Source organism: Salmo salar, chromosome 02, assembly GCF_965601325.2.
Source record: "Salmo salar chromosome 02, fSalSal1, whole genome shotgun sequence".
Lineage (NCBI taxonomy): Eukaryota > Metazoa > Chordata > Actinopteri > Salmoniformes > Salmonidae > Salmo > Salmo salar.
In genome coordinates this window covers 71170850-71196832 of record NC_138292.1, presented here as the reverse complement: position 1 = coordinate 71196832, position 25983 = coordinate 71170850, and the positions used below count along the sequence as shown (strand labels likewise).

Sequence of the window (25983 nt, the reverse complement as noted above, 5' to 3'; positions counted from 1 at the left end):
GTATAAGCATGGCTAGAGCGATAATATGCACCCTTTCAGTTTTACAGACTGTCATTAAACTCAATTCAACTCTATGTCAGAGACCAAGAAGCTGATGGAGAGATGCTTCCTTTCTCGACTCGCCTTTAAAGTTTGCTGCAATGCCTAACACGCCTAAATGTATATGCTTGACAACCAATGTTTACATTCATTATTAAAATAACTGTCTACTGTACTGAGGAATACCTGTATGAATTCATCTTTAAGATTTTCAAGATAACAGATAATTAAGAATGACAGGCTAAACTGTAATATTTCCACGCCCAAAATATTTGTATTTATTGTCATAAACTGTGAGATTATTTACAACATGATGCATGAATGACACTGAATCACACTCAATATAATATAGATAATGAATAATTTGACAATAAAACAAGCTTGATTATGGTATTAGCATTCCTTTTCATGAATGTCTTTGCGCAATAATGTCTAACAGCAATACAAAGTAGATCATTTGTACATATCAAGAGCACATTGGTCCAAGAGCAATACACATTAAAAAGCTGTTATCAAGATTATCCATATTAGTCACTAAGAGAAGTACATTAGCTAATCAAAAAATCTGGAAATGGCAAAATCCCATATAAAAGAGCAGAATCATAATCTATAAAAAATTTTAGCAATCTACATAATAATATTTTCAAGGAATGAGAATTCATCTCCAGCATTTACTTAATTACTAATGCTCTGGAAAACCTTCTAGATATGATAGCAATATGACAGCAGGAGAATAGAGGTGTAAGGCCTAGCTTTGGTTTGGTGCAGAAGATCTACAGTCCATGTTCTTTGGTGGATCTCTTCAGTCCATGTTCTGTGGTGGTTCTCTTCAGGACATTTTCCTTGGTGGTTTTCTGTAGTCCATGTTCAGTGGTGGTTCTCTGCAGTCCAGATTCCGTGGTGGTTCTCTGCAGTCCAGATTCCGTGGTGGTTCTCTGCAGTCCAGATTCCGTGGTGGTTCTCTGCAGTCCAGATTCCATGGTGGTTCTTTTCAGTTCTCATAATCAGAGGGCTCAGCATCTATAATTCTGTTTATTTATTTTTTTAACTAGGCAAGTCAAACTCTTATTTACAATGACGGCCTACACCGGCCAAACTCGAACGATGCTCGGCCAATTGTGCACCGCCCTATGGAACTCCCAATCACTGCCGGTTGTGACTAAGAGATGCAGTGCCTTAGACTGCTGCGCCACTCGGGAGCCCAATCTGAGGGGCTGTGTCACTGGGGGAGCCCCTCCCATTCTGAAAGAAGACACACTGAATGAGCACTTTGCATAATTTTTATGGACACCCTGCCACACACAAATACACACACAAACTCACTGCCAGGGTGTCATACTCTGGTGACCTGGTCTTCATGTTCAGAGGTGTGTACGTCTCACTGTTAGGATCAGGATGGACACTCTGTGGAGAGAAAGAGAGAGAGAGAGGGAGACAGAGCGGGACGGAGGGAAGGAGGCAGGGAGGGAGGTTAAGGGAATGTATTGTCACGTCTGCTCCTCCCCTCCGGCGTACGACATCACCAGAGTACTAACCACCGGTCCTGGGATTCATCATTACGCACACCTGGCACTCATTATTACACGCACCTGTGAATCATTATGATTCACACCTGGACTCCATTACCTTCATTTCCTCCCCTTAATATGTCACTCTACCATGTTCACTCACTAGTTGGTATTGTTGTGTATCGGCGTACTGCCTTATGTTAGTGTTGTGTCCTTGGTTTTGTTGTTTTATTAAAACGTTTAATCTGCACCTGCTTCCGCCCCATCATTACATGTATGGGCTCTTTGAGACACCACTCACTCTATAATGTTCTCTAAACACATGCAGGTACTGTATAAAACACAAACACACTCACATTAATTCATTATGAGACTTACTGCCAGAGTGTCGTAGTCAGGGGACATGGTCTTTATGTTCAGACCTGTGTATGTGTCAATGTTATGGTCAGGATGCACACTCTGTAGAGAGAGAGTGGTGACAAGGTAACAGTTAAAATAGTATGAAAGAGACGGTCTTAACACAGTAAATTAATGCTGGAGGTTGAGAAGTAACTCATGTATCACCTGTGTGACCGCTGTGTCATCACTTCCTCCTGTGGCTCTCCTGTAAAGAGGGAGAGAGTGAGTTCTGCTCTCTACTGATCTCTAGTGGAAGTTTATATGTTAAAAACACAATTTTGCATTTAAGAGCGTTGGGCCAGTAACCAAAATGTCACTGGTTCGAATCCCCAGCCGACTTGGTAACAAAAGCTCTCGATGTGCCCTTGTACAAGGCACTTAACCTTAATTGCTCCTGTAAGTTGCTATAGATAAGAGCATCGCTAAATGACTCAAATGTAAATGTAGATTGACTGAATGAATTTAAAAACAAATCAGAGTACTAAGATGTAATAATCATAATAATATGCATTTGAACTCACCTGAACCACAAGAAGCCAATGAGACAGATTATGACAACCAGAACAACTGTGATTCCTACAGCTTCAGTCATAACTGAGGTTTGTTTCCCTATAATGAAATATGGATATTATGAGTACATAGCATGATATAATAAACTAAATATAAACTTTAATATGGCACATTAACTTCTTACATCTAGGCGTTCCGCTAGCGGAACCCCGATCCGCCAGCGGGACACCTAGCCAACGGGATGGCATGGCACGAAATACAAAAACAGCTAAAATACCACAATTCATTTTTCTCAAACAATGAACTATTTTACATCATTTTAAAGACAAGACTCTCGTTAATCTAACCACATTGTCCGTTTTCAAAAAGGCTTTACAGCGAAAGCAAAACATTAGATTATGTTAGGAGAGTACATAGATACAAATAATCACACAGCCATTTTCCAAGCAAGGGTATATGTCACAAAAACCGAAAAACACAGCTAAATTATGCACTAACCTTTGACGATCTTCATCAGATGACACTCCTATGTTATACAATACATGTATGTTTTGGGGACTTTAATTAACCTGTTAGGGCTAGGGGGCAGTATTGACACGGCTGGATAAAAAACATACCCGATTTAATCTGGTTACCAGTCCTACCCAGTAACTAGAATATGCATATACTTATTACATATGGATAGAAAACACCCTAAAGTTTCTAAAACTGTTTGAATGGTGTCTGTGAGTATAACAGAACTCAAATGGCAGGTCAAAACCTGAGAGATTCCTTTACAGGAAGTGGCCTGTCTGACCATTTCTTGAACTTCTTTTCCATCTCTATCTTTTACTAAGGATCTCTGCTCTAACGTGACACTTCCCACGTCTTCCATAGGCGCTCAGAGCCCGGGAAAAAACAGAATGTCGTCATTCCAGCCCCAGGCTGAAACACATTATCGCCTTTCTCAAGTGGCCGATCAAGGGACTCTGGGCTTATGCGCGTGACCCGACCGCCCCCGCCTTTGTGATTTTTTCCTCTGTTTGCCGAAAAGGAGATTCCCTGTCGGAATATTATCGCTTTTCTACGAGAAAAATGGCGTAAAAATTGATATTAAACAGTGGTTGACATGCTTCGAAGTACGGTAATGGAATATTTAGAATTTTATTGTCACGAATTGCGCCATGCGCGCGACACTTCTTTACCATTTCGGATAGTGTCTGGAACGCACGACCAAAACGCCGCTATTCGGATATAACGATGGATTATTTTGGACCAAACCAACATTTGTTATTGAAGTAGCAGACCTGGGAGTGCATTCTGACGAAGACAACAAAAGGTAATCAAACTTTTATAATAGTAAATATGATTATGGTGAGTGCTAAACTTGCTAAACTTCAAAGCATGTCAACCGCTGTTTAAAATCCATTTTTATGCCATTTTTCTTGTAAAAAAGCGATAATATTCCGACCGGGAATGTCCACTTAGCTAAACAGAGGAAAGAAAACAAAGCTTTCGGTCGACGCGGGCACGAGCCTGAGTCTCACAGTACTGTAACCAGCCACTACCCAAACGCGCTACTTTGTTTCAGCCAGAGCCTGCAAAGCCACAATTCAGCGTTTTGCCGCCTTCTGAGAACCTATGGCAGCCGTAGGAAGTGTCACGGGACAGCTAAGATCCTCACTCTTCAATAAACAGAGACAAGAAGAACGACACCTTGTCAGACAGGCCACTTCCTGCATGAAATCTTCTCAGGTTTTTGCCTGCCCTATGAGTTCTGTTATACTCACAGACACCATTCAAACAGTTTTAGAAACTTTAGGGTGTTTTCTATCCAAAGCCAATAATTATATGCGTATTCTAGTTACTGGGCAGGAGTAGTAACCAGATTAAATCGGGTACGTTTTTTATCCAGCCGTGTCAAATGAGTTCTGTTATACTCACAGACACCATTCAAACAGTTTTAGAAACTTTAGGGTGTTTTCTATCCATATATAATAAGTATATGCATATTCTAGTTACTGGGTAGGATTAGTAACCAGATTAAATCGGGTACATTTTTTTATCCAGCCGTGCAAATACTGCCCCCTAGCCCTAACAGGTTAAGTTTGCCAATGACACAATGATGAGACAGCCTGTAGGGAGGAGGTCAGAGACCTGGCTGTGTGGTGCCAGGACAATAACCTCTCCCTCAACGTGATCAAGACAAAGGAGATTGTGGACTACAGGAAAAGGAGGACTGAGCACGCCCCTATTCTCACCGATGGGGCTGTAGTGGAGCAGGTTGAGAGATTCATGTTTCTTGGTGTCCACATCACCAACAAACTAACATGGTCCAAGTACAACAAGACATTCGTGAAGAGGGCACGACAAAACCTATTCGCCCTCAGGAGACTGAAAAGAGTTGACATGGGTCCTCAGATCCTCAAAAAGTTCTACAGCTGCACCATAGAGAGCATCCTGATTTGTTGCATCACTGCCTGGTATGGCAACTGCTCGGCCTCCAACCACAAGGCACTACAGAGGGTAGTCTGTACAGCCCAGTACATCTTTTGGGGCAAGCTTCCTGCCATCCAGGACCTCTATACCAGGCGGTGTCAGAGGAAGGCCCTAAATATTGTAACAGACTCCAGACACCCTAGTCATAGACTGTTCTCTGCGAAGTCTAGGTCCAAGTTTATAAGTCATAAGACTCCTGAACATCTAATCAAATGGCTACCCAGACTATTTGCATTGACTCCCTCCCTTCTTCTATGTTGCTGCTACTCTGTCTTTTTTATCTATGCATAGTCACTTTATATCAAATATAATTTTATTTTATTATCATCAGAGCTCTAGAGTTCTTAGACAATATTGTATTCTCAGCCTCACAGTAATATTCTCCTCTGTCCTCAGAGCTGATGTTAGTGATGCTGTAACTCTGTCCTGATGCTTTTGGTGAGGTTACATTCTTCTTGTACCAGGAGTATTTGTGCACAGGTGGGTTGGCATCACTGCTGCAGGTGAGAGTCACTGAACTGCCCTCCACTAATTCACCAGAGGGACTGACTGACACTGAGGTGTTCTTTGGGACATCTGATGTAAAAGATAAATGTCCCAAAGTGGTAATGTCACAATACTTTCATAATAATTATAATAATTGAAAGTAACATAGACAATGAGTAAAAAAAATATTTTTGTTTTGTAATGATTGATAAAGTAAGACCTGTCTCTTTTGCCTGAATGCATGATACTTGCTGAGTAGAATACGGTACTATTGTATTGTACTCACGCACTGCAGGAGAGCTGAGACCATCATGGCCTTTTACAGCACAGTAATAGCTGTCTGCATCCTCACTGCTGATGGAGTACATGGAGGAGGAGTCCTCTTTTACATTCTGTCCATTCTTGTACCAGATGTAGATGGGGTTGAGGTTGTCAGTCAGAATACAGGTGGTGCTACAGGTTAGTGTCCTCTGTCCCTCTGAAAGAGTCACCTTCACCTGCAAACCTGAAATGAGATGTATAGTACCACATACACCTCTGTTAACCTCTCTAGGGCAGGCGGGACGAATTCGTCCCACCAACGTAACAGCCAGTTGAATCCTGTGGCGCGATTTTCAAATACCTTAAAAATCCTATTACTTCAATTTCTCAAACATATGACTATTTTACAGCTATTTAAAGACAAGACTCTCATTTATCTAACCACACTGTCCGATTTCAAAAAGGCTTTACAACGAAAACAAAACATTAGATTATGTCAGCAGAGTACCAAGCCAGAAATAATCAGACACCCATTTTTCAAGCTAGCATATAATGTCACAAAAACCCAGAAGACAGCTAAATGCAGCACTAACCTTTGATGATCTTCATCAGATGACACACCTAGGACATTATGTTATACAATAAATGCATGTTTTGTTCAATCAAGTTCATATTTATATCAAAAAACAGCTTTTTACATTAGCATGTGACGTTCAGAACTAGCATACCCCCCGCAATTTCCGGGGAATTTACTAACAATTTACTAAATTACTCACGATAAACGTTCACAAAAAGCATAACAATTATTTTAAGAATTATAGGTACAGAACTCCTCTATGCACTCGATATGTCCGATTTTAAAATAGCTTTTTGGTGAAAGCACATTTTGCAATATTCTAAGTACATAGCCCAGCCATCACGGGCTAGCTATTTAGACACCCGGCAAGTTTAGCCTTCTCCAAAATCAGATTTACTATTATAAAAGTTTGATTACCTTTTGTTGTCTTCGTCAGAATGCACTCCCAGGACTGCTACTTCAATAACAAATGTTGGTTTGGTCCAAAATAATCCATCGTTATATCCGAATAGCGGCGTTTTGTTCGTGCGTCCCAGACACTATCCGAAATGGTAAATCAGGGTCGCGCGCATGGCGCAATTCGTGACAAAAAAATTCTAAATATTCCAATACCGTACTTCGACGCATGTCAACCGCTGTTTAAAATCAATTTTTATGCAATTTATTTCGTTAAAAAGCGATAATATTCCGACCGGGAATCTCCTTTTCGGGCAAACAGAGGAAAAAATCACAAAGACGGGGGCGGCCAGGGCACGCGCCTAAGCCCACAGTCCCTTGATCGGCCACTTGAGAAAGGCGATAATGTGTTTCAGCCTGGGGCTGGGATGACGACATTCAGGTTTTTCCCGGGCTCTGAGCGCTCATGGAAGACGTAGGAAGTGTCACGTTAGAGCAGAGATCCTTTGTAAAAGATAGAGATGGCAAAGAAGTTCAAGAAATGGTCAGACAGGCCACTTCCTGTAAAGGAATCTCTCAGGTTTTGACCTGCCATTTGAGTTCTGTTATACTCACAGACACCATTCAAACAGTTTTAGAAACTTTGGAATGTTTTCTATCCAAAGCCAATAATTATATGCATATTCTAGTTACTGGGCAGGAGTAGTAACCAGATTAAATCGGGTACGTTTTTTATCCAGCCGTGTCAATACTGCCCCCTAGCCCTAACAGGTTAAACACATACACCTCAGTTAATCATTGAATATTATATACAGTTGTACCTGTAACAGTCTGCGTTGTTCCTCTGAAACTATGACCCCATTTCACCTGTCTGGGCTAGGTGGGACGTTAGCATCAACAGCCAGTGGAAGAGCGTGGCGCGAAATGCGAAAACCTCAAATGCTACAATTTCAGTATTTCAAACATACGACTATTTCACACCATTTGAAAGATATGACTCTCGTTAACCTGTTGGGTCTAGGGGGCAGCATTTGCACGTCTGGATAAAAAAAATGTACCCGATTTAATCTGGTTACTAATCCTACCCAGTAACTAGAATATGCATATACTTATTATATATGGATAGAAAACACTCTAAAGTTTCTAAAACTGTTTGAATGGTGTCTGTGAGTATAACAGAACTCATTTGGCAGGCAAAACCCTGAGACATTTTCTGACAGGAAGTGGATACCTGATGTGTTGTATTGACTTTAAACCTATCACATTGAAAAACACAGGGGCTTAGGAATATTTTGGCACTTCCTATTGCTTCCACTAGATGTCACCAGCCTTTACAAAGTGTTTTGAGTCTTCTGGAGGGAGATCTGACCGAACAAGAGCCATGGAACGATGATGTCCCATTAGACACCTGGCGCGCGAGTTCATGTTGGGTACCCTCGTTCCAATACGTTATAAAAGAGTATGCATTCGTCCACCTTGAATATTATTCATGTTCTGGTTAAAAAAGGCCCTAATGATTTATGCTATACAACGTTTGACATGTTTGAACGAACGGAAATATATTTTTTCCCCTCGTTCATGACGAGAAGTCCGGCTGGCTTACATCATGTGCTAACGAGACGGAGATTTTTGGACATAAATGATGAGCTTTTTTGAACAAAACTACATTCGTTATGGACCTGTGATACCTGGAAGTGACATCTCATGAAGAGAATCAAAGGTAATGGATTATTTACATAGTATTTTCGATTTTAGATCTCCCCAACATGACGTCTAGTCTGTATCGCAACGCGTATTTTTCTGGGCGCAGTGCTCAGATTATTGCAAAGTGTGATTTCCCAGTAAGGTTATTTTTAAATCTGGCAAGTTGATTGAGTTCAAGAGATGTAAATCTATAATTCTTTAAATGACAATATAATATTTTACCAATGTTTTCTAATTTTAATTATTTAATTTGTGACGCTGACTTGACTGCCGGTTATTGGAGGGAAACGATTTCCTCAACATCAATGCCATAGTAAAACGCTGTTTTTGGATATAAATATGAACTTGATAGAACTAAAAATGCATACATTGTCTAACATAATGTCCTAGGAGTGTCATCTGATGGAGATTGTAAAAGGTTAGTGCATCATTTTAGCTGGTTTTATGGTTTTGGTGACCCTGTCTTTGACTTGACAAAACATTACACACAACTCTTGTAAATGTACTGTCCTAACATACTCTAAATTTATGCTTTCGCCGTAAAACCTTTTTGAAATCGTAAAACGTGGTTAGATTAAGGAGATGTTTATCTTTCAAATGGTGTAAAATAGTTGTATTTTTGAAAAATTTGAATTTTGACATTTATTTGGATTCAAATTTGCCGCTCTTGAAATGCACCTGCTGTTGATGGAGTGCACCACGGGTGGCACGCTAGCGTCCCACCTAGCCCCAAGAGGTTAATCTAATCACATTGTCCGATTTCAAGAAGGCTTTACAGCGAAAGCAAAACATTAGATTATGTCAGGAGAGTACGTAGACACAAATAACCACACAGCCATTTTTCAAGCAAGCATATGTCACAAAAACCCAAAACACAGCTAAATGCAGCACTAACCTTTGATCTTCATCAGATGACACTCCTAGGACATTATGTTATACAATACATGCATGTTTTGTTCAATCAAGTTCATATTTACATCAAAAACCAGCTTTTTACATTAGCATGTGATGTTCAGAACTAGCATACTGTTAGGGTTGAACTGGCTATTTGTATGCATAACTTATATAATATACTGGGGAAGCTATGCTACAATGTTAAGTATATAAACTATGGATAAATCAACTGCTGAAGACCAGAAGAACTACAACCAGCAACAGGTAGTGCGTCACGACGCTGGGACCAGCCTGCACGCCGACGATAGGAGGAGCAAGTTTAAACCACGCTCCTCCTCCCTCTGACAGGCCAGCATTGAGCGGGAACTATCTCTGTCAGAGTATAAAAGAGAGAACAATAGAATGTGACGCTCTCTTCTCTGTTTGCCCTGCGAGGTAAAACAGCGAGACCGTATATATACGAACCACCCATTTACCACACACGTGTTTGCATTAACCTGTTAGGGCTAGGGGGCAGTATTGACACGGCTGGATAAAGCACGTACCCGATTTAATCTGGTTACTACTCCTGCCCAGTAACTAGAATATGCATATAATTATTGGCTTTGGATAGAAAACACTCCAAAGTTTCTAAAACTGTTTGAATGGTGTCTGTGAGTATAACAGAACTCAAATGGCAGGTCAAAACCTGAGAGATTCCTTTACAGGAAGTGGCCTGTCTGACCATTTATTGTATTTCTTTGACATCTCATTCCATTACAAAGGATCTCTGCGGTAACGTGACACTTCCCACGGCTCCAATAGGCTCTCAGAGCCCGGGAAAAACCTGAATGTCGTCATTCCAGCCCCAGGGTGAAACACATTATCGCTATTCTCAAGTGGCCGATCAAGGGACTGTGGGCTTAGGCGCGTGCCCTGGCCGCCCCCGTCTTTGTGTTTTTTCCTCCGTTTACCGAAAAGGAGATTCCCGGTCGAATTATTATCGCTTTTTTACGAGATAAATTGCATAAAAATTGATTTTAAACAGCGGTTGACATGCTTCGAAGTACGGTAATGGAATATTTAGAATTTTTTTGTCACGAATTGCGCCATGCACGCGACCCTGATTTACCATTTCGGATAGTGTCTGGGACGCACGAACAAAACGCCGCTATTCGGATATAATGATGGATTATTTTGGACCAAACCAACATTTGTTATTGAAGTAGAAGTCCTGGGAGTGCATTCTGACGAAGACAACAAAGGTAATAACATTTTTGTTATAGTAAATCTGATTTTGGTGAAGGCTAAACTTGCCGGGTGTCTAAATAGCTAGCCCGTGATGGCTGGGCTATGTACTTAGAATATTGCAAAATGTGCTTTCACCAAAAAGCTATTTTAAAATCGGACATATCGAGTGCATAGAGGAGTTCTCTATCTATAATTCTTAAAATAATTGTTATGCTTTTTGTGAACGTTTATCGTGAGTAATTTAGTAAATTGTTAGTAAATTCCCCGGAAATTGCGGGGGGTATGCTAGTTCTGAACGTCACATGCTAATGTAAAAAGTTGTTTTTTGATATAAATATGAACTTGATTGAACAAAACATGCATGCATTGTATAACATAATGTCCTAGGGTTGTCATCTGATGAAGATCATCAAAGGTTAGTGCTGCATTTAGCTGTCTTCTGGGTTTTTGTGACATTATATGCTAGCTTGAAAAATGGGTGTCTGATTATATCTGGCTGGGTACTCTGCTGACATAATCTAATGTTTTGCTTTCGTTGTAAAGCCTTTTTGAAATCGGACAGTGTGGTTAGATTAACGAGAGTCTTGTCTTTAAATAGCTGTAAAATAGTCAAATGTTTGAGAAATTGAAGTAATAGGATTTTTAAGGCATTTGAAAATCGCGCCACTGGATTACACTGGCTGTTACGTAGGTGGGACGATTACGTCCCGCCTAGCCCATAGAGGTTAATTAAAGTACAAATAAATCAGAAGTTACTATGTGCTGACTATTTTGTTCTGATAACAGAAACGAACTGTCGCAACTTTAACATGGTAACCCCGACGGTCTGGTATATAGAACGTCTTCGCTGAGCATTGATCAGCCAATTGGACTTTGCTTTCGGGGAACGGTGTGCTTTACAACGAGTCCGGACAACTAAAAACAGGTAAGCAGACACCTATTGTTATAATAACTAAAGATCTGCATATTGGCTTTAACCAAATTTATTTTGTGAAGCACCTGTTCGATGTAAGTGAACAAAATTATGAATTATTATGAGTAGATAAGAAATTTGATAGAGTCACTATTGTGACATGCAAACCTGTGGTAAATGTGTTGTTATTACCATGGTGCCATAGAGTATTGATCACCTGGCAAGATCCGTAAAATATAAAAGGTGCGGTTAGGTTCAGGGAGAATACTGAAATCATTCGGCAAGATTCGTAACGAAGGGTACGATTAGGTTCGAAGATATAGGGAATAATTGGGTTAGTAATTGATATCGGCAAGACTCGTACATATATAATTGCGGTTGGGTTCGAGGAATTACCTCGACAAGGATCGGGAAATTTTAGATAAGAATACTGGGTGACCGGCAAGATTCGTAAATATAAAGGTGCGGTTGGGTTCGGCAAAGTAATTCTTGGGAAAGGAGGTGAGGTTATAAGGCGAGGTAAAAGAGGAATACTGTATTAATTAAGGATTTAAAGATAAGAGAATAATGGTATCATAAAAGGATTGGAAATAAAATAATATGATACATTTAGTTGTAGAATAAAAGGAGATATATAGCTGATAGAATTTACAAACAAAAAGAAATCAAAGGGATTGGAGGAATATTAAAGTTAGGACGATAATTGTGGCTATTGGCAAGGCCCATACTGCGGGAGTGGTTGGGTCTGAAGAATATATGGTTTAAATGAGAGATATTGTTGACTTGACTGGAGAGTTATCAAATTGGTTGATGTTTGAAGCTTGACACTGTAAAACACGGGTTTAAATAATTGGGTTGAAATGTTATGGAGTGATATTTGAATAGTATTGAATAACTCCGGTTCCATATAATTAGGTTAAAATAAGAACATAGTTTAACTAAATAGGTTGAAATAAGTTGATTTAAATAAATAGTTAACGTGCTTTAAATAAGGGACTAATTATCAAATTGGTTAGAAATAAAACAAAAATAATACAGTAAAACAAAAATATGACTACCAGTGAAGAAGCGGAGAGAGTATTAAAGGCTCTAAAATCCACGCTCAAAATCAATGGAGGGAAGGAATGGAAGAGACGAGGAGAGAAACTCTATATGGAATGGATAGAGGATGGTTGGGTATTGTCCCCTGATGGAGTTCCCACAGAAGGTGAGCCAGGTAGAATACTGGGAGCATTGAAGCGGAAAATTCAGAAAGCAGAGGGGAAATGGAAGAAAACGGGAGAACCCAGAGAAGGTCAAATTATGGAAGCGATGGAGAAAGCTAGACAGAAGGAGAGAATAGGACTGATAATGATAGAGAAACTTAAGAAAATGGGGAAAGAAAAACAGTAACGAGGAGGAACAGGAAAAGACAGAGAGGACTCCCATGGCTCACACAGAGACAACATCTAAACCGATATTATACCCCTCCCTGGGTGACCAGGGGTGGCGGGAGAACCCAGATAGCGAGGTGGTGGTAGTAGGACGGAGGCAACCATATCAAGTGCCGTCCGTAACGTTACCCCCTCCCCCATATGCTAGTCCTCAGGGAGCCGAGGGAGGTAGAGAGGAAGAGACACAGGGAGGAGGACAGGATTTAGCCACTTTATTAAAAAAGTGGATAGAATCAAAGGGAGATATAATGATGAGAATGTGGGGTCGAGAGCGTGTTAGTGGTGCTGCACCACCCAGAGCCCCCAGTAGACTCGTTTACCATAACCAAAGTCCGGATAGGAATAGACAAAAGAAAGGGGGAGATGGATGCTTTAACTGTAACAAACCGGGTCATTTTGCTAGAGAATGTGAGGTTCTGTGTAAACACTGCAATAAAATAGGTCGAAACTGCAAAAAGAGTGAATCGGTTGAGATAGAGCAACTAACAGTAACTGTCGGGGTAACAGAGTACCTGATAGCAAACCTAGGAGAAATAGCGGGGAGGAGCAGAGACTCCGTAGACAGAAGGGGAAAAACAGGGAGACACGCTGACAAAGACGGAGTGAAGCGGTGTTTTGACTGCGATAGAACGGGACATCTCGCCAGAAACTGTAAAACACCCTGTAAACATTGTGACCGAGTAGGACATAACCACCGAAATTGCATCACTAAGCAATAGCCTTGGTGGTTCAGTGGTAGAATTCTCACCTGCCACGCGGGAGGCCCGGGTTCGGATCCCAGCCCATGCACAATGGGACTGAAATGTAATTGTTATGTTTTGAATGGAACCATGTGGTTGTTTAAGATATAAACCGAATGTTTTGATGGCTTGTTTAGTTTAAAATGAAGAGACAGTTACCGAAATCTAATGAATTATAATGAGCGGATAGGTTCAAAGGGAGTAGCATTAAGTATTATATAAATTTGGCGATTTACATGGTACATATAAGGTCATAGACATTTCATAAGTGTGAAGCCGAAAGAGAGATATAGTTGTAATATTGGTTTTAATCTTACGATAAAGGTAAGGCAGAACGCTGTTTGAGAAGAGGTAATCGCTGGGCTATGTTTGGCGGGAAAGAAGCATTTTGTTTTGTGATAAATTCTGGCTGTTGATTCGTGGTATTGATTGTTTAGTAATACCAGTGAATTGAACAATACATTGAAAAATATCAAGTCATTAAAGTGAATTACAGGTGGAGTTAATTTTATATTTACAGGGACGGTGCACATTAAACTCAGTTGTGTATAATGGCAGGGTATTCCTAGCAAACAGAATGGGCCGGTTTGCAGACAAACTGAAGGGGTTTTAAGGTTTTAAGCAATCTTGGGTCAAATTAGTCTAATAGTACGTTAAAATATGGGGTTTCATAGATTGGAAGTACAGTATTGCATCCAAGGGTAGCACATTTTCAATTAAGTTTAAAACTAATGATTGGGGGGAGTATAATGGAATTATAATCATTTTTAGGTTTTGTTTGTAGTTAACTTTTGGGTTTCTGAATCGGTGTAGTATGAGGAAATGCTGACAAAGTGGTTATTTTATGGAAAAAGGAGCGCTTCGCTCTTTTGAGAAAAATACCTAGGGACAGGATATCTTAAAGGGGTATACACACATGGCATTTTGAAGTTTTGTTTTCTGAGTTTTAATTAAACACGTGAAATTATTTTGATAGGGAATGTTCTGGGAAATTGAGATACAAAATGTAGATAAAGTTACTAGCTTCATTTGTCTAATGTAGTAAGAAAAACGGTTCTGAAAAGGGGGTATGACTTTTGACCCCACTGGTGACTTTTCCTTTTGTGGTCTGATCAGCCGCAATGAAAAGCCATTTGGATGGTGAATTTAGGGTCATTTGTGATACTGATTTTAAGGAAATTTGGAGAACTGATAATTATGATGGAGTTAAAGTTCTTAGACACAAGTGATAATTTTAACCAATGAAAAGACAGAATGACAAAAAGGGTATAATACATTTTCTTTGTGGAGTAGTTCAGATTAATAAGCAGGGGTACTTTTTACATTATCTAGATAAGTTTATTTTCCCTTAGGAAGTCAGCTGTGGTTGTATTCAGTGGAAGAGATTTAACACAACAAGACTGTGGAATTAATATAATAGTAATATTATATTTTGTTGTTAAATAAGTTTAATAATGGTAGACTAATGTCAAGCATTAGGATATATTCTAAGCCAGGAATATATGACATCTGTAGGTAATCCAGGATCATTGAGGGTATCGAGATAAATTTAAGTAGTTATGTAATAAGACAATGAGACATCTAGTACTCCCCTGCACTGCTGAGACCTTGATGGGTTGGAAATAGAAGGAGGAGAGCATAAGCAAGGAAGAGAAGATAAAAGTGACATAGAAGAATTAGATAACGGTTAGTGAGTGACGACCAGCATAGTTAAATTATAAACAGGTGAGGACAGAAATAACACTGGGAGAGACAGAAAAGACATAAGAATAGAAGATAGAAGGATAATTTAGTTAGGTTCGTTTAGTTAGGATATTAATACATGGAGGGACTATCAGCTCCATTGGCATGTATTTTAGTTTTGATTTTAAGGTTGTGTTTGGGAAATTCTATAAGGAGAGATATTACTATATACACAGACAAGCACATAGGCATTTAAAACCACACAAAGCAGCACAGATAAATCTTAAGACACTTGACAGAGAATTGTTACAGGGTAGCTAAGGATGAATGCCCCAGGTAGAATTGGACATGTGGAAAATGAAAGGGGGCAATCCTACAAGAGAAGGGCTGAAATAAGGATAATTTACTGATCTTACCAAAGACATTGTTTAGATATGCAGTAAAATTGATACATGGCTTGAGCCAGGTATAAAAAGGGGGAGTATGGTAGAGCAGGCGATAGAACAGGATAGAATGCTACTAGAACAAAAACATTTTTTGTAGAATGTCCATTCCAACATTTGGAAATAGACTTATTGAACTATTCCGAATGGAGGGGAAGAAGGGGTGTTTAAAAATAACAGATAAGCATAGCAAATGGGTAGAAGCGTTCCCAACTTCCGGGTGGACATGATTATGGTAACTAAAAAATGAGGTCAAGATATTATCCCTAATGTTGGTTTACTAGCATCTATCTCTTTAAATGATGGATGACATTCTAGCTAAGCAGGTAGAGCCTATAGAATGTCAGAGTTAGGGAGAATAGAGATACCAGAACAGGTAGACATAGAAATTGAAGAAATCTAGCAGAGCACATTAGAAGACTGTTAACCAAACCCGTATGTCCAAGATTTTGTGTCCAACAGGTGAATTACAGGAGAAGGTGATTCACTCAATCCAACCAGGAGACTGGGTGTGGATCCAGTCCCTGAGGAGAAAAAACTGGAAGCAGTCCCGTTGGGAAGGCCCATACCAGGTTCTGTTAAACCACTGCCTTTGCCATTAGGAAAGCTGAGAGAGTCACTTGGGTCCACATTATCCACTGCAAGAAGGTATGTACACATATGAACCCTGCTGATCACACACAGAGTTAAGAGAAGAACCGAGAACCAACAAGGTCCAGGGGTTACCTCCTTAACGAAGATTTCCTATCCCGACCGTTCATCACTGTGTGTGCTCCTAGAGGTGTGAGTATGGGGTGGTACCAAGCAGAGAGACTAAGGGCACGAGAGGGTTGATGGTTTTTGGGAAGAGTAGAAACTCTGAGCTGCATCATAGTCTAATCTTTCTGATACATTCAGATCCACCACCTACTGGTACTAATCATAGGTTACCGTTGTCATTGAGAAGAAGTAGAAGATAAACTATATAATACACTGATGAGTGACTTACAGAATAAGGAATCAAAGAAGATCAAGATGTAGAATTTAAGGTAAACATTAAACAATTTCCTGGGGAAGCAGACAACTGTACAGGAATTGGGGTTGGCCAGATTGAAGTACTTAGCCAAACCAACTAGGTTCACCTTAACTCCTGATGAGCACCAGTGTTACAGATACAAGAAAGGCACCGAGAACTAAGATGATTTTAATGGCTGGAAAGATAATTGTTAATGTGACTGACTTAGGTTTGAAAGCACAGGAGAAAATGTTTAACCCCAGAGCACCTATAACTGATGAAGGGTGGGCTAGTACCAGCAAAGGACGCATACGACAGAAATGACCACAAAGGGTGGTTAGGAACTTGCGCCCTGGGGTTATTGGTCCAACCAGTTCGAATTAGTGATCAGAGACCAGTTATAGGAGGCTAAAGTAGGCACAGGAGGAGTTTTGACCAGGATGGAAATAGCTTTGAATAGATGGATGCTATTGGCATCCTCAGGGAGGTTCCAGATGAATACAAAGTTTTGAATCAAATATGTGAAGGCTTTAACACTACATTACTTTGGTAGTTGACAATACATAAAAATGTGGATTGAATTAATGACATATTTTATAATCAACAGAGATTCATAAATGAATCCGAGGATGCAGTAAAGAGGTTCTCTGACCAATTATCCGCCACCTCCCTCATGACCTGGTAAAATAGACTGACTCTTGAAATAATACGGGCAAAGAGGATGGTGTAGGTAGAATGATTAGGTTCATTGCTGTACCTACATTTCTGATAACACAGCTCATGTTTGAGAAATGGAAAAGTGTTGTAGGAACTGTATTATGGGCTGCTTTCACCTGTATGAGTGTGTTTGGGTTGTGTGGTTGTTGTTTGGTCCCGTGTGCGAGAGGTTTAATCACCAGAACTCTAGAGAGATGGATAACGGAGCAGATGGTGAGCTACGGACCGAGTCAAAGTTCAGACCAATGAGACGACAAGTACCTACCGCCGAGCCTGGTGGAGGATTCATTCAAATATGAGGAGCACATGTTAGATGAGACCAACTATTGGGATTCATGAATTAGTTTGAATTTATGGGAAATTATTGAATCCAATAAAAATAGAGGGGTTATAATGTATGTGAAATATCTAGCAAAACGGATGGATTGTAATGATATGATTTTAAGTCCTATTGAGACATGACAAGCTATCTGCTGAGATGAAGGGTGTAGCAGGGGTAGGCGAGGGGAATTGGATGAATTTCTTTTTTGGCAAGTACACATCTATGGTGGTTACAGGAATTCAACCCTAGTACTGGTGTTCCTATTATTGTTATGTTGTGCTGCCTGTATAATCCCTTGCTTAAGAAAGTCTCTTTTAGAAGTTGTCAGAGCAAACGGAATGATGCCTTTGATGGAATTGACCCCGGAGAACACTAAATCCAGGTCTGGGCAAAAGATGGATCTGTCAGAGGACGATCCTTGTTTTGCTGTTGAAGTGGTTGAATAGGGCGTATGCACAATAAATTAATATGTATTGAATGTAGTGGCAGGTAGATGTGAAGGTTTTAAGTTCTGGGACAAAGTGTCTGTCCCACACATGTTAGGTGTAGCCCCTGCCGCAAGAAGGTTTCTGGGTGACTGGTAGTCAGCCTAGTACAAGTGAGGTGTAGCCGGAAGGATGTGAGGGTTTTTTACTAATCATCTAATCATTGAAATGGAGATATACAAATTGTGTTGAGTGACACCCTAGGGGGTGTCAAAAGGGGGACTCTTAAATTTCCCTGAAATTTCTTATTGGAGTATGTTCACACCCCAAGGGGTGTGAAAAGGGGGATTGTTAGGGTTGAACTGGCTATTTGTATGCATAACTTATATAATATACTGGGGAAGCTATGCTACAATGTTAAGTATATAAACTATGGATAAATCAACTGCTGAAGACCAGAAGAACTACAACCGGCAACAGGAAGTGCGTCACGACGCTGGGACCAGCCTGCACACCGACGATAGGAGGAGCAAGTTTAAACCACGCTCCTCCTCCCTCTGACAGGCCAGCATTGAGCGGGAACTATCTCTGTCAGTATAAAAGAGAGAACAATAGAATGTGACACTCTCTTCTCTGTTTGCCTTGCGAGGTAAAAAAGCGAGACCGTATATATACGAACCACCCATTTACCACACACGTGTTTGCATTAATTAAAGTACAAATAAATCAGAAGTTACTATGTGCTGACTATTTTGTTCTGATACCAGAAACGAACTGTCGCAACTTTAACAATACCCACCGCAAACTTCCGGTGAATTTACTAAATTACTCATGATAAACGTTGACAAAATACATAACAATTATTTTAAGAATTATAGATACAGAACTCCTTTATGCAATCGCTATGTCAGATTTTAAAATAGCTTTTCGGCGAAAGCACATTTTGCAATATTCTGAGTACATAGCTCAGCCATCACAGCTAGCTAATTTGACACCCGCCAAGTTCAGTGGTCACTAAACTCAGAATTACTATTAGAAAAATTGGATTACCTTTGCTGTTCTTCGTCAGAATGCACTCCCAGGACTGCTACTTCCACAACAAAATGTTATTTTTTTTTCCAAATAATCCATAGTTATGTGCAAATACCTCCGTTTTGTTCGTGCGTTCAGGTCACTATACAAAAGGTAACGCGCGAGCGCATTTCGAGACAAAAAAATAAAAATGTTCCAATACCGTACTTTGAAGCATGTCAAACGCTGTTTAAAATCAATTTTTAACGGTATTTTTCTCGTAAAATAGTGATAATATTCCAACCGGGCGACGTTGTATTCATTCAAAGGCTGAAAGAAAAAAAAAGAGAATTCTCATGAACGCGCATCTCCAGTGTCACTGTTCTCAGCCTGACCACTCACAAAATCTCCTGCTGTTTTTCGCCCAGAGACAGGAAAGACGTCATTCCACTTTCTGGCGGCTTCTGAGAGCCAATGGAAGCCTTAGAAAATGTCACGTTACAGCACAGATGCTGTATTTTTGATAGAGATGCAACAGAAGGACAACAAATTGTCAGACAGGGCGCTTCCTGTATGGAATCTTCTCAGGTTTTGGCCTGCCAAATGAGTTCTGTTATACTCACAGACACCATTCAAACAGTTTTAGAAACTTTGGAGTGTTTTCTATCCAAAGCCAATAATTATATGCATATTCTAGTTACTGGGCAGGAGTAGTAACCAGATTAAATCGGGTACGTTTTTTATCCAGCCGTGTCAATACTGCCCCCTTTAAACAGCATGATCATTACATCATTACACAGTTGCACCCTGTGCTGGGGACAATAAAAGGCCACTCTAAAATGTGCAGTTTTGTCACACAACACAATGCCACAGATGCCCCAAGTTTTGAGGGAGCGTGTAATTGGAATACTGACTGCAGGAATGTCCACCAGAGCTGTTGCCAGAGAATTTCATATTGATTTATCAGTACGTCCAACCGGCCTCACAACAGCAGACCACACGTAACCACGCCATCCCAAGACCTCCACATCCAGCTTCTTCACCTGCGGGATCGTCTGAGACCAGCCATTCGGACAGCTGATGAAACTGCATTTGTATAACTGAAGATTTTCTGCACAAACTAAAAAAACGTCTCAGGGAAACAAACTGGTCGTCCTGACCAGGGTCTTGACCTGACTGCAGTTTGGCATTGTAACCGACTTCAGTGGGCAAATGCTCACCTTTGATGATCACTGGCACGCTGGAGATGTGCGCTCTTCACTAATAAATCTCGGTTTCAGCTGTACTGGGCAGACAGCCTGTATGGTGTCTTGTGGAGGAGCAGTTTGCTGATGTCAACGTTGTGAACAGAGCACCCCCATGGTGGCGGTGGGTTTATGGTATTGGCAGGCATAAGCAATGGACACCGAACACAATTGCATTTTATCGATGGCAATTTGAATGCACAGAGATACCGTGATGACATCCTGAGGCCCATTGTCGTGCCATTCCGCCACTGCCATCAACTCTTGTTGTCACGTTCGTCATAATGATTGGACCAAGGCGCAGCGTGAGTAGCATTCCACATCTTTATTATAACATGAAACTTCAACAAAATACAAAATCAATAAACGACTCAAACGAACCGTGACGCAAATGCAGTGCTCACAGGCAACTACACAAAAACAAGATCCCACAAAACACAGGTGGGAAAAATAACTACTTAAATATGATACCCAATTAGAGACAACAATTACCAGCTGCCTCTAATTGGGAATCATACAAAACACCAACATAGAAACAAAACTAAAACACAACATAGACATAGATATACTAGATCACCCCCTAGTCACGTCCTGACCTACAACACCATAGAGAAACAATGGCTCTCTATGGTCAGGGCGTGACACCTGTTTCAGCATGATAATCCATGTACACAATTCCTGGAGAGATTCTTCAAGAGATTTCATCCTGCAAAACCTCAACTAAATAAATAAATAAAGATTTGAAAAGAAAAGCAGTATATTGAATGTAACTGTACCTGTGACAGACAGAGTGACTCCAGGAATGTCAGTATATCTCCCTCTGGTCTGATCTGTTGTAAATGTGAACCAGTACTCAGCTGAGTCACTCTCTCTCAGGTCTGTGATTGTCAGGGTGTGGCTTTTCCTCTTATCCACACTGTACTCCACACGACCTTTGTAATCTGGGTCATCTCTCAGACTCACAGGATTCCCTTCAGCATCATTTTTAGTGAACCAGAAGGTTGCTTTGACTGTATTATACCATGGATACTTGTACGTGCAGGCCAGGTCCACTGTTGACCCCTTCAATACACAGATACTCTTCTTGGTGTAAGTCACTCCCCAGCCAAACTGACCCAGTTCCACTGAAACATTCATACAAGGGTATTACCTATTGGCTTACACTAACAGTAGGGTTTGTCCACACTTTGTGTCTCTAGTTTCTGAGTTTACTGTAAATGGTAACCACAACTACACTTATTGAGGTGTGAAATGCAGCTATGAAAGTGAATTGGAGATTCCTAACAGACGACACCACTGAACCCACTAGAATACCATTAAGATCTGTATGCTTTTAGAAATGGCTAAGGATACTATAATACAATTATGAATGATAACATACCTGTCACAGACCAGAGACAGACCACCAACACACTTCCTGCTGTTCTCAAGGCCATTGTTGCATCTCCCACCCTGCAGTCTTAGAAACATAAACAACAACTCACTCTATAGCTGGTGAATAACTCCACCTGATACATTGAAGTAGAAACTGTAAATGGGGTAAAGGGCCTCATTACTGAAAATGAACCAGGCTCATATTGTGTTGTGCTGTATTGTGCTACAGACGTTGGATCTTAATTTGATCACTCTTTTGTTGTAGAGAATTTTCCCGCTCAGCAGGAAATGCAAACTTGTAGTGTATTCAAGGTTAAAAAAGGCTTCTAACTGTCAGGGATCCCTCCGGTACTGCTGCTCATTCCGTGCACCAGTTCTGGAAGTCTACATCACCGGCTTTCTAGGCATCGCTGAACTGTCTAATTACGCACACCTGGTTTCCATTTCCCCTGATTAGTAATTGTATAAATCTGCCCTCTGTTCACCATTGTCTTGGTCAGTTATTGTTCCCATGTCTGTTGGTCTTGTGAGTACCTGTGCGTTGTTGTTTTCGGCTTTCGTGCTATGTGTATTGTGCACTTGTTATTACGGGTCTCGTCCCGTGTATTTATTAGAGGTTTAACCTCGCTGTTTTGTTTGGGTTTCATCCCTGTGTTTTGTATACATTACGTATTCCTGCGCCTGTCTCCTACCACTCATACAACGTGACACAAGTTTGTATTTTTCAATTTAAAATGTCAGAATTGATTTTCCCTAACAAATGGTGTCAACCACCACATTAAGTATAATTCAATTTTCCTGTTGCTGCAGGAATATTAAGCTCCTACCTCTGTATATGGTTGTGAATACTGTCTCTTGCACTATGGATCAACAGTACTATTGTGAACATATTTCTACATTGATTGTTCTGAAGCTGTTGTATTCTAAGAACCCCAAAAATAGGAGGTTAAATATTTCATCCTCTACGGTCCGTCAAGCTGTACAGCAGCCTAAAGACTGACCACCAGGTTCAATGATATCTCCTATCCCCAAGCTGTGAGGATAAACAGCAAGTGACTCACACAGTCTTGTACAATTAACCTTGTGGGGACACAAAATTCAGTCCCATTCAGAATCCTATTTTCCCTTACCCTAACCTTAACCCCAAAACGTATTAACTCGAACCCTAGCTCCTAATTCTAACACTAAATCAAAACTTCATCGTAAACCCCCTAGAAATAGTATTTGATCTTGTGGGGACTAACAACATTTTTGTCCATTTACTATTCCTTGTGGGGACCAGAGGTCCCCACAAGCATAGTTATAATGCACACAGTCTTGCGCACCTAACCTTGTGGGGACATACAATTCAGTCCCATTCAAATCATATTTTCCTTAACTACTAAACCTAACCCTAGATCCTAAACCTGATTCTAACTAGTCTTATATTTAATATTGATTTTTGTTATATCAAGTACTTTAACCTAGCACTTATCTTTGGAGGACTTAATCCCTTCATCTCTTGAGGGTTATTTTATTGATCCAGTTTGCATGTTTTATTATGATTTTATTATATTACATTTGTTTTAAAGTTAAACCTTTTTAACCTCAGCACTTAATCAATAGTTGTCTTCCTCCTGTTGTTGAACTTCGATCATTCATGTTCTCCCACCCTCTCTAGACCGGTCGGCTGTACAATATAGAAACGGGGCAGAAAGTTGCAATAGGCCCGTTTGTCACGCTCGTCGTTAGAAATGGCGGACCAAAACGCAGCAGGTATGTGTATACTCATCTTCTTTATTTACGGAAAAGAAGGAAAAAACCAAACAAACACGTATACAAAAATAACAAAACGATGAACGACAAAATAACAGTCTTGAAGGCAACACAGCAATCCAAGAACAATCTCCCACAAATACAAGACAAACACACCCAACTAATATAGGACTTCCAATCAACTCAACATAGAAACACACTCACTAGACTACACATAGAAATACATAAACATAGACCATAACTCAAAACCCGGAAATAATAAATCAAACGCCCTCCTAACTAACACACCACCCTGAACCACATAAAACAAATACCCTCTGCCGACGTCCTGACCAAACTACAATAACAATTAACCCTTTTACTGGCCAGGACGTGACACCGTTCAACCCAAGGGTTGATACCAGCATAAACAGAAACCCTCTTAAACCTGACACTGATTCTAACCTTAACCCTAAACCCCCTAGAAAAAGCATTTGACCTTGTGGGGACCAACAAAATGTCCCCAGTTGGTCAAATTTTTGTTGGTTTAATATTCCTGTGGGGAAATATATATTCAAAATAATGTGGACACCTCCTCAAATGAGTGGATTCAGCTGTTTAAGCTACAGCCGTTGCTGACTGGTGTATAACATCAAGCACACAGCCATGCCATCTCCATAGACAAACAATGTCAGTAGAATGGACTTACTGAAGACTTCAGTGACTTTCAACGTGGCACTGTCAAAGCATGCCCCCTTCCCAGTTTGACAAATTTCTGCCCTGCTAGAACATGGTTTACATGGCGGATCAGCCGTACACAAGCCTAAGATCACCATGCGTAATGTCAATCGTCAGCTGGAGTGGTGTAAATCTCGTCGCCATTGGACTCTGAAGCAGTGGAAACGTGTTCTCTGGAGTGATTTACCATCTGGCAGTTCGATGGACGATTCTGGGTTCGGTGGATGATAGAACACTAACAGCCCCAAATCGTAGTGCCAACTGTAAAGTTTGGTGGAGGATGAATAATGTTCTGGGGCTGTTTCATGGTTCGGCTAGACCCCTTAGTTCCAGTGAAAGGAATTCTTAACGCTACAGCATACAATGACATTCTAGACAATTCTGTACTTCCAAGTTTGAGGCAACAGTTTGAGGAAGGACCTTTCCTGTTTCAGCATGACAATGCCCCCGTGGATAAAGCGAGGTCCATACAGAAATGGTTTGTCGAGATCGGTGTGGAAGAACTGACCGAGCCCTGACCTCAACCACAATGAACACCTTTGGGATGAATTGGAACGCCGACTACAAGCCAAGCCTAATCGTCCAACCTCACCAATGCTCTTGTGGCTGACTGGAAGCAAGTCCAAGCAGCAATGTTCCAACATCTAGTGGAAAGCCTTCCCAAATTGTGTAGGCTGTTATTGCAGGGACCAACTCCATATTAATGCCCATGATTTTTTTATTAGAAGTTCGATGAGCAGGTGTCCACATACTTTTGGTAATGTAGTGCAGGTACCCTGCATCTGTAGGGAAGGCCCATAAGGCCCATGGAGTCTGTATCAAAGTCTAGAGAGCTGGTTGTTATGATGTAGAAAAGTTAAAACACACATCCTTGATAGTATAGATGTCCACCCTACTCCCTATCAGTCTGGTCCTGAAGGGCTCTCAGATAAATCCACTGTCACACACATGCCCACATGTGCACACACACACTGCAGTTTTTACCCTGGTTACTCATCTCATCCCTATGTAGATCAACACTCCTACACTGAGACACTTAATGAATACTGGCCCTGATGGAACAACCAAAACACAGCTCAAAACATAACAAGAAGTAAATGATACATTACCTTCAGGTCTATGACTTATAGCTACAAACAAATAACCAAAAATTATATTTTAAGATATCGATAAGAGTACTTACAGAGTGAAGGGGGGAGGTCTTGTACAGTGAGTCAATTTGCTGTCAGTTAGCGTGAGTTCTTTTGTTGACACATTTAACTGTCCTTATACTTCCTCTTTAAGTCATTAACATGCATGATGACCAGACCAGCATGTCAGAAAAGGGATGTTCCTGTATTTCAATAGAAATTGCGCAACAGACTGCATATTTACTTGCCTTTCTTCATTTGAGGACTGGGACTACATTTTTTAAATTAGTTAAATGTTTCATATTTCCAATGTGATATTTTGACTACACAGAGGGCCATTTAAACAATGTGTCGACTACAGAGGGCTTGGTGTGGTTTCTAAGTGATTTCTGACGCAACGGCAAGCCCTCTTCACTGCCTTGCCCTTCTGAGTTCTGTTTACAGGTCAACGTTCCATGATGTCATTCCATTAGAACCCATTCCATTTAAAACCCATGACTATCACTACTCATCAGCTGTATCAAAAGTAGTACTGAAGGTTCCAGTGTTCTAGAGTAGAGCTCTCCCTACTGGCATCTCAACATTACTGCACCATCCTAA

General features: G+C 40.5%; 1 protein-coding gene across 1 annotated transcript; it reads right to left on the bottom strand.

Moving 5' to 3' along the window:
• Window positions 1-288: 288 nt before the first annotated feature.
• On the bottom strand, window positions 289-25516 carry LOC106598988 (uncharacterized). Its single transcript, XM_082966647.1, has 9 exons — window positions 25437-25516; window positions 21789-21866; window positions 21184-21531; window positions 5707-5925; window positions 2468-2555; window positions 2112-2151; window positions 1926-2006; window positions 1363-1443; window positions 289-1281 (listed from the first exon to the last, which is right to left on the bottom strand). Exons 2-9 carry the CDS (start codon window positions 21841-21843, stop codon window positions 1216-1218), a joined length of 978 nt encoding a protein of 325 aa, XP_082822773.1. The 5' UTR covers window positions 21844-21866; window positions 25437-25516; the 3' UTR covers window positions 289-1215.
• Between the last annotated feature and the right edge of the window lie 467 nt (window positions 25517-25983).

Excerpts from the sequence above, each read along its gene's own strand:
- LOC106598988 (XM_082966647.1), bottom strand. The coding sequence starts at position 21,843 with ATGGCCTTGAGAACAGCAGGAAGTGTGTTGGTGGTCTGTCTCTGGTCT. Across the intron at positions 1,444-1,925 it reads CTGACTACGACACTCTGGCA|AGTGTCCATCCTGATCCTAA; the intron begins GTAAGTCTCATA and ends TTCTCTCCACAG. Across the intron at positions 1,282-1,362 it reads CAGAGTATGACACCCTGGCA|AATGGGAGGGGCTCCCCCAG; the intron begins GTGAGTTTGTGT and ends GTCTTCTTTCAG.